General features: G+C 34.0%; 1 protein-coding gene across 3 annotated transcripts in view; it reads left to right on the top strand.

Moving 5' to 3' along the window:
• ZNF624 (zinc finger protein 624) overlaps window positions 1–14,955 on the top strand; it is a 29,888-nt gene extending 14,933 nt beyond the window's left edge. For all 3 annotated transcript variants that reach the window (XM_067715323.1, XM_067715324.1, XM_067715326.1), the window contains one exon: window positions 2,547–14,955. In XM_067715323.1, the coding sequence (XP_067571424.1) occupies window positions 2,547–4,771 (2,225 nt within the window). In that variant the 3' untranslated portion in view covers window positions 4,772–14,955. The remainder of the gene's footprint in view (window positions 1–2,546) is intronic.
• The last annotated feature ends 304 nt before the right edge of the window (window positions 14,956–15,259 follow it).

Genomic DNA, 15,259 nt, shown 5'->3' with positions numbered 1-15,259 from the left:
ACCTGGCCAATTTTTGTAAATATTCTGTGTGCACTTGGAAAAATGTGTGGTATATAGGTACTGAGTGCTGTTCTAGATATGTCAGGTTTGTTAATTATGTTGCTGAAGTCTATCTTCTTGCTGATTGTCAGCTTATTCTATCAGTTACTGAGAAATATTTTTTTAAGTCTCCCACTGTGAGTACAGATCTGTCTGTGTCTTAGTTTTTTTAATTTTTGCTTTATGTATTTTGAAGCTGTGTTCTTAGGTAAAAACAAAGTTAGAATTGTTATATCTTTCTGGTAAATTGGATATTTTATCATTATGAAGTGTCTTCTTTATCTTTGTTAATTGTTTTTGCCTTAAAGTCTATTTTGCCTGATACTAATATTACTATAGCATCATTCTTTTTATTGTATATGTGATATATCTTTTTTTATCTGCTTACTGTCATCTTTTATGTATCTTTGTATTTTATTTTTCTTATAATTGCATTTTGTTAATTTTTAACTAATCCGACAATCTGTTTCTTCTGGAGTTTTTAATCCATTTTGTATATAATACAATTATATAATGTTTAAATCTACCCTCTAACTGTGAGAGTATCTTGCCTTTTCTATATTCATTTTCTTCCCATTCATGCCTTCCTTTTGATTTATCATCTTTTATTTTTCTATTCCCCTTGTAATCAGTTGGTAATTATAAATTTTTAAGTTATTTGTTTAGTGGTTACAGATTTTCCCAAACAGTACAAGAATCTTGAACAGCTTATTCAGTTTAACCTCAATTATACATTATTGAAGTTATGTATTTTAATTCTATATATGTCAAATCTCATTATTAATTTGTATGCAGTCAATATTCGTTCAGATTTACCGATGTTTCCCTTCTCTTTCTCTTCATTCTTTTCTTCATTTCTGAACTTTTACCTAGGATTATTTTTCTTCTACTTAAAGAATGCCCTTTAATATTCTCTTTTATTCAGATCTGCTGGTGTTATATTCTCTCCATTTTTCTTTTTGCCTAAAAAAAATTCCTGTCACCTTAATTGAATTGGACATTTAAATGAGCTGGGTTTTAGTCCTTGGGTTCTAGAGTTTTCTTTTTTGGTGACCCTGAATTCAAATCTTTGTCTAGCCCTGTGAATCCATTGAAAGTTCCACTTACCTTGAGTTTTAAAGTCATAAAGCCATTTTACTAACCACAGAAGATTTTGGTTCAATTTTTAAAAAACATTTAGATATGATTACCTGGAAATAAATTAGAAACTTATAAGAAGTTTAAAAGTGTTTTAAAAAGTAAAATATTAAGTTCACATATACAAACAAATTGTTAGACCACCACCCCCAGTATAATTGTTTAAGAAAATTTTGAAACTGTCAGAAATGTTCTAAAGTCCCGTAAAAAGGTTGCAAAACTACCCTTGATAATAGTAATTATCACTATTTGTAATATTCACAACTGTATTAATTTTGACTAACTTGTTCAACCTACTTTCTGAAAACTCAAAGTGTCTTCTTCCACAAATGTTCTATAAAAAGTTACATATAGAAAAGGATATTTTTTAAAAGGAATGTGTGTGTATATATATATATGTAAATGTATAACTGAATCACTTTGCTGTACAGCAGTAATTAACAACATTGTAAATCAACTATACTTCAATATAAATAAATAAATTTTGTTAAATAAAAAATAATTTACTAAATCAAAAGAAAAAAAAGGTACATATAAGGACTTGAAAAAGCTATTCTGACAGGGAAATTTGAGAAAGCCTTCACAAAAAAGCTACTGAACAGGGCTTCCCTGGTGGCGCAGTGGTTAAGAATCCGCCTGCCAAAGCAGGGGACACGGGTTCAAGCCTTGGTCCTGGAAGATCCCATATGCCACAGAACAACTAAGCCTGTGCACCACAACTACTGAGCCTGCGCTGTAGAGTCCGTGAGCCACAACTGTTGAGCCCACATGCCACAACTACTGAAACCCATGCACCCAGAGCCCATGCTCCACAACAAGAGGAGCCACCACAGTGAGAAGCCTGCAAACTGCAACGAAGAGTAGCTCCCACTCGCCGCAACTAGAGAAAACCCGTACACAGCAGCAAAGACCCAATGCAGCCAGAAATAAATAAAATAAAATAAATTTTTAAAAAATAGTGAACAAATAATGAGAACAAGTAGAAAGTATTATTTAGGGTGAATGTCTGGTTTGTGGAGTAAGTGGAAAGCAAGGAAGTAGTTACAATTTAGGAAGAATGCTCTCTAAAGAATTTGACTCTAAAACGAATGAGAAAAGGAGGAAATATTTGAGAAACTTGGATTGTAGAAGGGTTACCACAAATGAATTTTTTAATAGGATAAAAACTCCTTGAATTTACTGCTTTGGTTCTTTGCTCAATCAGCCTTCCTTAATGCAATCTCCTCCTTCCTAGAAAAAAGGGCAATTTGCAAGCAGTTAAAAACATATATTCATTATCAATTCAAGCTTCCCTTCTGTTTTCCTGTTTAGTGTGATGTCCTCAATCTAGGAAATAGGAGTCATTTGATTTCTCTCTTTTTTCCTCCCAGAGTTGGAGACCAAACCTACAACCAAGAATGCTATACCAACAGAGAATATTTCTGAAGAATGTTTATCACAGGAGACCATAGTAGAGAAACTCATAGAGAATGGTCTATGGGACACCAAAATGGGAGGATTATGGAAATGGAGTGACAGGATATGGAGATTGCAAGATAGTCAAGAAAGTCATTTGAGTCAAAGAATAGTTAAACACAAGAAAATTCCCACTCTTCAAAAAGGCTTTAGATTTGGATCTGTTCTTTTTCCAGAACCAGGAGTTATCACAGAAGAGCCCCACAGCAAATACCAAACACATGAGGAAAATTTTACAGAGAATTTAGATTTGATTACAGATACCCATCTGGGGAAGAAAATGTGCAAGGATACAGAAGGCAACAAAGTCATAAGCCCTGCTTCAGAACTCACTTTAGAGAAAAAAAACAATAATAAAGAAAAACCCTATAAATGTAGTACATGTGAAAAGGCCTTCCGTTATAGGTCATTACTCATTCAACATCAGAGAACTCACACTAAAGAAAAACCTTATGAATGTAATGAATGTGGGAAGATGTTCAGCCAGCCTTCATATCTTAGTCAACATAAAAAAATTCACACTGGAGAAAAGCCCTATAAATGTAATGAATGTGGAAAGGCCTTCATTGCTTCTTCATCCCTCATGGTGCATCAGAGAATTCATACTAAGGAGAAACCTTATCAGTGCAATGTTTGTGGAAAATCTTTCAGCCAGTGTGCCCGCCTTAATCAACACCAGAGAATTCAAACTGGAGAGAAGCCCTATAAATGTAGTGAATGTGGGAAAGCTTTTGGTGATAAATCAAAACTTGCAAGACATCAGGAAACTCACAATGGAGAAAAACCCTACAAATGTAATGATTGTGGGAAAGCCTTTAGGAATAAGTCATATCTTAGTGTACATCAGAAGACCCATACTGAAGAGAAACCATATAAATGCATTGAGTGTGGGAAATCTTTCAAGAATACCACAATCTTTAATGTTCATCAGAGAATTCATACTGGAGAGAAACCCTTTAGATGTAATGAGTGTGGAAAAGCCTATAGAAGTAATTCAAGCCTTATTGTACATATAAGAACTCATACTGGGGAAAAACCCTATGAATGTAATGAATGTGGGAAAGCATTCAATCGTATAGCAAATTTCACGGAACATCAGAGGATTCATACAGGAGAAAAACCCTATAAATGTAACGAATGTGGGAAAGCATTCATCAATTATTCATGCCTTACTGTACACCACAGAATGCATACAGGAGAGAAACCTTATAAATGTAATGAATGTGGAAAGGCCTTCATGCGTTCTTCATCTCTAATTATACATCAGCGAATTCATACTGAGGAGAAACCTTATCTCTGTAATGAATGTGGGGAATCTTTCAGAATAAAATCACACTTAACTGTACATCAGAGGATTCATACTGGAGAGAAACCATATAAATGTACTGACTGTGAGAGGGCATTTACCAAGATGGTAAATCTCAAGGAGCACCAGAAAATTCATACTGGTGTGAAACCCTACAACTGCTATGATTGTGGAAAATCCTTCAGAACTAAGTCATACCTTATTGTACATCAAAGGACCCATACTGGAGAAAAACCATATAAGTGTAATGAATGTGAGAAAGCTTTCACTAATACATCACAGCTTACTGTGCATCAGAGAAGGCATACTGGAGAAAAACCCTATAAATGTAATGAGTGTGGGAAGGTTTTCACAAGTAACTCAGGCTTTAATACCCACCAAAGGACACATACCGGGGAGAAACCATTTAAATGTAATGACTGTGGCAAAGCATTTAGCCAGATGGTACACGTCACAGAACATCAAAAAATCCATAGTGGAGAGAAACCCTATAAATGTGATGTCTGTGGAAAAGCCTTCAGGAGAGGTTCATACCTTACAGTGCATTGGAGAACACATACTGGAGAAAAGCCCTATACATGTAAGGAATGTGGGAAAGGTTGTATTACTCTATCACAGCTAACTCTACATCAGAGAATTCATACTGGGGAGAGGCCCTATAGATGTGAAGAATGTGGAAAAGCCTTCAGAACTAACTCAGACTTCACTGTACATCTGAGGATGCACACTGGAGAAAAACCCTATAAATGTAGTGAGTGTGGAAAAGCCTTTAGGAGTAGCTCAAGCCTTACTGTACATCAAAGAATACATCAGAGAGAAGCTCAATTAATATAGAGGACAGAAAATTATCATCCAGATATGACAAGAATCTTATAAACTGTATATTTTATGAATGTGGGAAAATGTTCAGGAGCAATTTGCCAGAAAGTACACACTTCATAAATATAAGAATGTAGAAAAGCAATTGGTCATATTAAATCTTAGAAGTTATAAGAAAATTCATAATAAAAAGGGCAAATGAAAGCCTTCATCCAAATTTCATATTTTATTCATTTAACAAATTATCTTCGATGAATTGCCTATTTTTTTGCTGATTTTCCTATTGGTTTACATTTCTTATAAATCTGGAGGTGCCCTTAATATATTTGAGATATTAATCATTTGACATATGTGTTGCAAATGTTTTTCTTAACCTCGTATTTGTCTTTGTACTTTTTTATGTAGTAAAAGATTTTTAAGTCTTTAATTTTTCATAGTAAAATATTTACATCTTTTCCTTTTTATATTCTTTATTTACTCTTTTAGCAATCCCCAGGTTATATATAGTCTCCTAAATTTGTTTCTAATATTCTGATAATTTTATTTTTTACATTGAAGTTTTAATCCATCTGGACTAGATGGCTCTTCATAGAAGAACAACTCCAAATGCATTAACCTATGAAAATATTATGAACCTAAATAAACAATACTCAGGGAAACGCAAATTGAAACAACGAGTGATATGTTACTTCCACTTCATGGAGTTGGCGAAAATTAAGAGATCTTTTGCTAGTGGAGTTTGGCAAACCATATACTCTTATCAAATGGTTATATCAACTTATATTTCCACCAGCAATCTAGCGGTATATATTTTTTTTAATTCTTAAGTAAAATTTTAAAAGCACTTTGACCCAGCAGTCTCACTTTTGGGGAATCTGCCCCACAGAAATAATAGCATCAGTGCAAAAGCATATGTATAAATAAGGATGTTTATTAAAGTATTGTTTGTAGAGACAAAGAAGAAACCCAATTGGAGACAAAGTGAATGCCAATTAATAGGGGAATGGGTGAATAAATTGTGATATAGCCATACCATGGAAAAGTATAAGAGTAATTTTTAAAATGAGTTATAGCTACACTAGTTGACTTCAAGGTATTTCCACAATTTTTTGATAAGTAATTGCTTTATTACAGAGATGTATATATACAAGATTTCATTTTTGTTAAAGTAATGGTCACATGCATTTATGTATGCAGGTGATTAGATGAGCATGAAAACAAGTATGGAAGAATATACATCAGGCTGTTAATATTGGTTACCTTGAAGGGAGGGAGAAGAGGAGAAGCAGTGATATAAGTGGGGGGGGGGGAACTAGGAAAATAGAAAAATGTAAATGCAGTATGTATGGTATGAAACTATGTATTTGTGTGAACTTTTGATAGCCATGAATGAAGGGAGAGTCTCCAAAAAGTTAATGACAGTTGTTTTAGATTTGTTGCAGAATCCAGTGTTTTTTGTTTGTTTTACCTCTCTCTGCTTTTCTATATTTCTCAGTTTTTCTTTCCAATGAGCATGTAATATTTATATAAACATGAAAAACCTATTTTTCTTGTGAAGCTAATTTACTAGACACCTGTGATACCCCAGGAATTACCCTAGGTGCTGGATATACCTTGGCAGGGCAGGAGTGGTCATGGATCTAAGAGCATGGAAACTGGTCTTGGTACCACCTAGATTCCAAAGAAGTTATCCAGCACTTCAGGACCCCCCCCTCAACCCTCTCAGTTTCATTTGGAGGAGGTAATAGAAATTTCAGGTAGATGAAAAACATATCCGAGAATACCTGGAAATTGTGTCCAGGTTATAGACCAGAAGACTTGCAAGCTTCAGAGACAAGTTCCACTTTCAACATGGCACCAAAGGAAAGATCACAATGGTGTAAAGGTCTGTATACAGCCCCGCAGAACACTGTGTGATGGAGTATAGAGAGGGAAACAGCCACAAACTCCAAAGTCCATGTATAAAAGCTTGGAAGTTCTGGAAATACTAAGAGAGTCCTGGAGTCAAAATGGGAACCCAGAGGCTGTGACCCTGGTACTGGAAGGCCCTAAGAGACCGTGGACCTAACATCTGAAAAGGACAAGGCATGTAGAGCTACACTTCAGTGGAGACTGAAGGAAAGAATATCAAATACTCCTCCCACAATGCTAGGATAAGTCTTTAATATTGGGAAGGGGATATTGGGTGACTGATGTGAGCTGTCTCCCATTTTAAAATGAATAATTTGACATTGTGGTTGAAATGACTATTTCTGATTGAATTATAATAGTGAAATTTATTAACTATTACCAGGAGATGTGTCTACTTTGGACAAAATGTACCACTTTCTGATTGGAAAGTTTAAGGGTCTGACCTTGAAATACTATCCTTGAGAAACTCTATTGTCAAACAGTCTACATGACTTGATGTCAACTTTTTTGGCTGCTCGTATCTACCTTCAAACCCTCACCACACATAAACCCCGTCTCCTTTCCCTGCCTTAGAAGGTAGAAGAGGAGTGAGGTCAGCAGGTTCAAGTGACATAAGAACTGAAAGGTGTCCATCAGGTTAGGGGATGGAGATGATACAGGGCACCTTTACTAGAGCAGTTTCCATGAACTGCTAAGGTGCCAAAGCCTGGTTCCAGTGTGTAGTGGTATCTCACTATAGGTTTAATTTCATTTCCTTACCTCTACTGATGTTGAGTCCCCTTTTAGGTGTTTATTGGCTTTTGGAATATTCTCTTTTGAGAAGTGCCTGTTCAAGACTTTCGCCCATTTTTATTGATAACTCTTTCTGTTTATTTTTAGGATTCTTTATATATTCTGGATACAAGGTATTTTTTAGATATTTGTATTACAAATATCTACTCATCAGCATCTTGCCTTTTCACTCTCTAAATGTTGTCTTTTGATGGACAGAAGTCTTTAACTTTGATGAATAATTCAACAATCTTTTCTTTTATGATTACTGCTTTTTTGTGCCTAGTTTAAGAAATCTTTTCCTAACCCAAAGTCATAGGATATTTTCCTACATTTACTTCTGCATAGCTACTGTTTTACTTTTCAGTTTTAGGCTACAATCCGACTGATATTTTTATATGGTGTGGAGTAGAGGTCAATTTAATATTTTCCATGCAAATACACAATTTATTCAACATCATTTGTTGAAAAGACCATCTTTTCCCCTCCCCCTTGGGTACCCTTGTGATAAGTCAGATAGTCAGATTATGTGAGGGGGTCTATTTCTAGATTATCTATTCTGACTCATTGTTCTGTTGAATACCAAATATTTTTAGTGAAAACAGGTTGATAGTAAATCTTGGCATCTGGTGGTATATGTCTTCTAATTTTGTTCTTCTTATTCAAAATTGTCACTGTAATTCTGTGTCCTTGGCATTTTCATATGCATTTTAGAATGATTATTTTTTCAGTTACTCCACCATAAAAAGTAGGGATTTCAATGGATATTACATCACATATATAGATTAATTTTGGAAGAATGGGTACCTTAGCAATATTGAGACATCCAATCTATGAGCAGGCCATACCTTTTCATTTATACACATCTTTTAATTTTACTAATTTTTGTATTTTTTCAATAAAATTTTGGATATTTTGTAAGGTTATTATATATTTGATGTTTTGGTGATTCTGTAAAGGCTATTATCTTAATTTCATTTTCTGACTTTTGCTAATATATATAATACATAACTATATATAATATATTAAATATATAATAAGTAATGATATATGTAATAGATTTTTTTAAACTGACCTTAAATCCAGTGACCTTCCTAAAATTCACTTGTTAATTATAATAGTTTGTTCATTCTTTCGGACTTTCTACGTACACAATATGTCACCTGTGATAAAGTAAAATCTTTCTTACCTCACCCTTTCCAATATTTATGCCATTTTTGTCTTGCTTTATTGCACTGGCTAGGACCTTCAAAAGTAAAGATTGTAGGCATCCTTGCCTTTTTCCCAGAACTTAAAGGAAAATCCTAAACATTCCATTAGAAATGATATGAGGTATAAATTTGTAGATAATCTCTATCAGATTAAGGAAATTCTCCTCAAATCCTAGTTTGCTGAGATTTCTTATCATGGACAGGTATTGAATTTCATCAGATACGTAGTTTGTAGCTATTGAGATGACCGTATGGTTTTTCTCATCCTGTTAATGTGGTTGAATTATGCGGATTGATTTTTTTATTTTAAAAATTGTGGTAAAATACACATAACATATAATTTACCATCTGAACCTTTTTTTTTTTTTTTTTTTTTGCGGTACGCGGGCCTCTCACTGTTGTGGCATCTCCCATTGCGGAGCACAGGCTCCAGACGCGCAGGCTCAGTGGCCATGGCTCACGGGCCCAGCCGATCTGCGGCATGTGGGATCTTCCCGGACCGGGGCATGAACCCGTGTCCCCTGCATCAGCAGGTGGACTCTCATCCACTGCGCCACCAGGGAAGCCCCATCTGAACCATTTTTAAGTGTACAATTCAGTGATATTAAGAACATTCATGTTGTTGTAGCCATCACCACCATCCAAAACTCTTCATTTTTCTAAGCTGAAACTCAATATTCATTAAACAATAACTCCACATTACCCGCTTCTCTTAGTCCCTGGAGACTATCATTCTACTTTCTGTCTTCAGTCTGTCTCTGTGAATTTGACCACTTTAGGTACCTTATGTAAATATTTATTCTTTTGTGACTAACTTATTTCACTTAGCAAAATGTTTTCAAAATTCATCTGTATGGATTGATTTCTGAATGTTAAGGCAACCTTGCATGCCTGGAATAGATTCTATTTGGTCATTATATATTACCTTTTAAAAATATTGTTCAATTAGAGTTTCAAAATTTTATATCAGATTTTATGTCTATGTCCAGATTGTCTTGTATGTTTCCTTTTTTTTAGTAGCCTTGTCAGGATTTAGTGTGTGGGATAATGCTGGGCTTGCAAAATGAATTGGTAATTACTTTTTCCCCCCTTTGGAAGAGTTTGTTGTTATTTCAGTTGGTATTATTTTTTTCCATAAATCTTTTCTGTAAAAATGAACAGTAAAGCCCAATGAGCCTGGAATTTTCTTTGTAGGAAAGTTTTAAATTATAGATTCAGTTACTTTGATAGGCATAAGACTATTGAGATATTCTATCTCGTGTCAATTTTGCTAAGTTTTATTTCTAATTTGTCTATATCATTTCATTAAAATATCTAATTATTGGCTTTAAGTAATTGATAATGCCTGCTTGTTATATTTTTAATCTTTGTAGGATCTAAAGTGATGTTCCCTTTTCAGTCTTGGTATTGGTAATTTGTGTACTCTCTTTTTGTTTTCTGTGTTAGGCTCTGTAGGGATTTAACACTTTATTAATCTTTTCAAAAGCCACCTCTTAACTAATATACAGCTAATTTCTTTTTCATTGACTCATGCTCTTCTATTTTCTTCTATCTACTTTATTTGAATTTGATTCATTGTTCTTTTTCTAGCTTCTTGAAATGAAATCTTAGATAATTGATGTTCAACCTTTCTTTTTTGCAAATATTTAAGTCTAAATTTTTCTATAAGTTCCTATTTAGCTTCATCAAGTAGAAGTTTTTTTAATCAACTTTATTGGGACATAATTTACACATAATAAGTTGTACCAGATTTAACTTTATATTTTGATGAGTTTTGGCAAATTTACACACCTGTATAACCATCACCAAAATCAAGCTATAAAACATTTTTCATCACCCCAAAATTGTCCCCACCTCTGATTCCAAGAAACCATTAATCTGCTTTCTATTGCTATATATTAGAATTGTCTTTTCTAGAGTTTCATATAAATGGAATCATATAGTATATACTGTTTTCTTTCTACCTTCTTCACTCATGAATTTGGAGGTTCATTCATGTTATGTGGTTGGTACTTCATTCCCATAGTGTTAATATACTACAGTTCATTCAGCCATTGATGGATATTTGTATTGTTTCCACTTTAGAGCTATTATGAATAAACCAGCTGTGAACATTCACGTATAAGCTCTGTGTAGACATATTTTCACTTCTATTATATAAATACCTAGGTTCGGAGTTGCTGGGTTATATGGCAAATGTATGTAATATTTTATAAGAAACTGCCAAGTTGTCTTCCAAAGTACCATTTTGCAACCCACCAACAATGTATGAGTGCTCTAGTTACTCCTAGCCTTGCCAACTCATGGTATTGTCAGTCTTTAATTTTTTTCAATTTTATTAAAGTATAGTTGATTTACAATATTGTATTAGTATCAGGTATATAAGTCAGTGTTTAATTTTAGCTTTTCTAATGTGTGTACTAGTACTTCATGGTGGTTTTAGTTTGCATTTCTCTGATGATTAATGGTGAACATTTTTTATGTGTTTAATGGCTATTTATATCTCTCCTTTGTGAAGTATCTGTTTAAGTTTTTTGCCCATTTAAATTAGATGATGATAATGATTATATAGTCTAGATACAAGTCCTTTGTCAGATATGTGTTGTAAATATTTTCTCCCACAATATGGCTTCCCTTTTAACTTTTCTTAGTGGTGTCTTTTGAAGAGCAGACGTTTTTATTTTGAAGGATATCAGTTTAACATTTCCTTTTTATGGGTCATGCTTTTTGGGTCCTCTCCAAGAAATCTTCACTTTCCCTAAGGTTCTGGAGTTTCTTCTCCCATGTTTTTTTCTAGAAGTTGTACGGTTTTAGATTTTATATATAGGCCTGTGATCCATTTTGAGTTTATCTTTCTGACCACAGATTTTTATATGTTGTATTTTTATTATCATTCAGTTAAAAATATTTTCTAAACTCCTTTGTTATTTCTACCTTGACCCTGGGGTTATTTATAAGCATGTTGCTTACTTCTAATGAATTTGTGGATTTTCTATTTATATATTATGGAATTCTAGCTAATTTCCACTGTGGTCAAAGAACACACTGTATTATTTCAGTCATTTGAAATTTGTTGATACTTACTTTGTGGCTCAGCCAATGGTCTATTTTGGTAAATGCTCCATGTTCACATGAAAATAGCATGGAAATAAGAATTATCACTTGAAATTTCTGCAGTTAGATGTAATGTTCTATAAATATTAATTAGACCAAGTTGGTTAATAGCATTCTTCAAATCTTCTATATTTGTACTGATTTATTTTTCTGCTTGAACTATAAGCTACTAAGAATGGTGTTTTCAAATCTCCAACTATGATTGTGGATTTATCTTTTTTTTCTTTTATTTCTATTAATGTTTGCTTTCTACATCTTGAATGTATATTATATATATATTCAAGTGCATATAAATATTCAGTGCATATAAATTTAGGATTGTTATATCTTCTTGTTTAGTTGACCCTTTTATCTATATCAAGCATCCTCTAACTCTAGTAATGTTTTTTGCCATAAATTATACTTTTTCTGATATTAATATAGCCAAGATAATTTTATTTTTGTTAGTGTCTGCATGGTGTGGTAGGCAGAATTCTAAATTGGTTCCTAGATTCCCAGCCCCTGGTGTACAAGCAGTTCCCAGTTACTCAGTCAAACACTAATCTAGGTGCTTTTGTGAAGGGATTTCGCAAATATAATTAAGGTCCCAAATCAGTTGACTGAAAATAGTGCAGTTACCCTCAGTGGGCCAGACCCAATCAGTTGAGACCTTAAAAAGTGTGGGGCTCGTCCTGGTGAGAGAGATTTGATGTATAAGGGGGACTCAGTGTGAGCGACATTCTTCATTGCTGGTTTTGAAGATAGAGGGGCTGTGTGACAAGGCGTGTAGTCACCTTTAGGGACTGAGAGCAGTTTGGGACTGACAGCCAGCAGGGAAACAGGAGCCTCAGTCCTGCAACTTCAAGGAACTGAATTTTGCTAACAAGTTGACTTCACTTGGAGTTGCTGTTTCCTCAGCCTTCAGACAAGAATTGACCCGTTGACTCCTTGATTTCAGCCTTTGAGACCTGAGCAGAGAACCCAGCCATGCCATGCTTGGACTTCTGACCCACAGAGCTGTGGGCTAATAAATAGTTGTTGTTTTAAGCTGCTGTTTCCATAAATGTGTTATGTAGCAGTAGAAAACAAATACACATGCTATATGTCTTTTTCCTATTCTTTTACTTTTAACTTAACCTGTGTCCTTACATTTAAAGTGTATCTCCTTTAAGTAGCATATATTTTGGGTCTTATTTTTATCTAGTCTGATAATCTTTATATTTTAATTGGTGAGTGTAATCCATTTTCATTTAATGTAATTACTAATATATTTGGGTGTAAGTCTCTCTATTTGTTTTGCCTGTTCTTCTTTTGTTTCTCCTTTCTTGCTTTTCTTCGGAATACTCAAATATGTTTCATTTTCTCATTTTTCTACTCTATTCAGTTTAATTATACATTCATTTATTATTTTGGTGTTACTCTGGAGCAGCAGAACTATTTTCATAATAATTCTAAGACATTACCTTTTTCATTCTCATTTTTCTCATGAGTATAGATTGCTGTTTTTCAGAAGCTGCATGGCATGTGATATTGCAAAATATTTAATGCAAAAGAAGATCTCAGAATTCAGCTATCTTCTATTGAGCCATTATTATCAACTGAATTACATCCCCCCTCAAATTCATATGTTGAGACCCTAACTTCCAGTGCCTGAGAATGTGACTGTTTTAGGAGATAGGGCCTTTAAAGAGGTGATAAGTTAAAATGTGGCTGTTAGCGTGACTCCTAATAACTCTTGACTGGTGTCCTTATGAGAAGAGAAATTTGGATGTACAGAGAGTCACCAGTGGTGCGTACACACAAAGGGGCAACCATGTGAAGAGGCAGCAAGAGGGTGGCTACCAGCAAGCCAAGGAGAGGGGCCTCAGGAGAAATCAACCTTGTAGACACCTTGATCTTGGACTTCTGCCCTCCAGAACTGTGAGTAAATAAATTACTGTTGTTTAAGCCACCTAGTCTGTGACATTTTTTTATGGCAGCCCTAGCAAACTAATCCAGTGAGACGTTAAAGAGATTTGCAAAAATTTAAAACAGTACCACTCTTTGCACTAATTTTTTTGTTTTGAAGATTTGTTTTTATTAAAAATGTTTTCCAATATCATATAGTAGTTTAATAGTATTATTTTTAATAAACTAATAAACGTTAAAATTTTTTCCAATTTTAATTTCAAATACAGTAAACTTCAATAGATGTAACCTACATAAATAAAAGGTCTTTGGTTTCCTCAATAATTTTTTAAATTGTAATGTTGTCCTGATACTGAAATGTCCGAAAATCATTGCCCTTAAAATTTGTTTGGCTCTCCATTGGAGCACTCTTTTTTTTTTTTTTTTTTTTGGTTCTTTTTTCTTGGAGCACTCTTGAAATTAATATTTCAAAGCAATGAAAAAAACTAATATTTTAATTCCATTTACTCTTTGCCTTTTGTTCAATTGTTGTCATATATTTTATTTCTACATGTTTTAAACTCCAAAGGATTTTATTACTATTACTGTTTTCAGCAGTGTTTATTTGTACTTACATATTTACCTATTCCCGTGTTGTTCATTCTTTCCTCACATTCCTTGTTCCAACTGGATCATGTTCCCTTTGCCTGGCTAATTCCTTTGGGCATTTATCATAGCATTCCAGTAGCTTATCTCAGCTTTTGTCTGAAATATCTTTACTTTGCGTTCATTTAGGAAGGATATTTTCACTGGGATAAGTGTTCTAGTCTGGCATTTGTTTTTCATTGTTGTTGCTGTTTTTTCTTTCCTCACCTAAAATAAAACCTCAGCTTCTGGCTTCCAAAGTTTCTATTAAAAAATCAACTGTGTTCTGCTCTTGTTTTATTTTTTCTCCAGCTACTTTTAAGATTTTATCTTTGCCCTTGGTTTTTGTAAGTTTTAATGTGATGTGCCTAGGTGGAGAGGTTTTTTGTTTGTTTTTAAAGCATATTTTGAGCATGTGGAGCTTCTTGAGACTGTGCTGTGATATCTTTCATCAGTGTGGGGAAACTCTCAGCCACTATTTCTTTAAATATTACCTCTGCCCCATTTCCTCTCTCCCTTATTCTAGGATTCTAATTACCTGTAGGTTAGACCTTTTACCATGGTCCAGGTCTCTCTTTAGGTTTTCTGTATTTCCCATCTTTTTTCTCTCTGTGCATCAGACTAGACACTTTCCACTGAATTGCCCTCCCATTAACTAATGCCTATTCTGTTTTCAATATGTTATTAAACCCATTTTGAATTCTTAATTTTAGTCAGATTTTTTATTTCTGGAATTTTTGTCCTGTCTTTATATGGATTCTAGGTATCTGCTGAAATTCTCCATTCTTTTCTCTTGAATATATTAATAACGTTTATTTTAAAGTCCTGGACAGTTAACTACAGTAGCTGAATCACTTTTTGGTCTGTTCCTTTGTCTATTGTTTTTCTTCCTATCTGGTCAGCTGATTTTTTTAGCATGCTTTCTGATATCTCATTTGATGCCAGACATTATAGGTGAAAAAATTCTGGAGATCCTTGGTTTGTC

Source organism: Pseudorca crassidens, chromosome 19 (genome assembly GCF_039906515.1).
Source record: "Pseudorca crassidens isolate mPseCra1 chromosome 19, mPseCra1.hap1, whole genome shotgun sequence".
NCBI classification, from domain to species: domain Eukaryota; kingdom Metazoa; phylum Chordata; class Mammalia; order Artiodactyla; family Delphinidae; genus Pseudorca; species Pseudorca crassidens.
The sequence above is the reverse complement of the archived record's forward strand: the minus strand, read 5'-3'. Positions and strand labels throughout refer to the sequence as shown.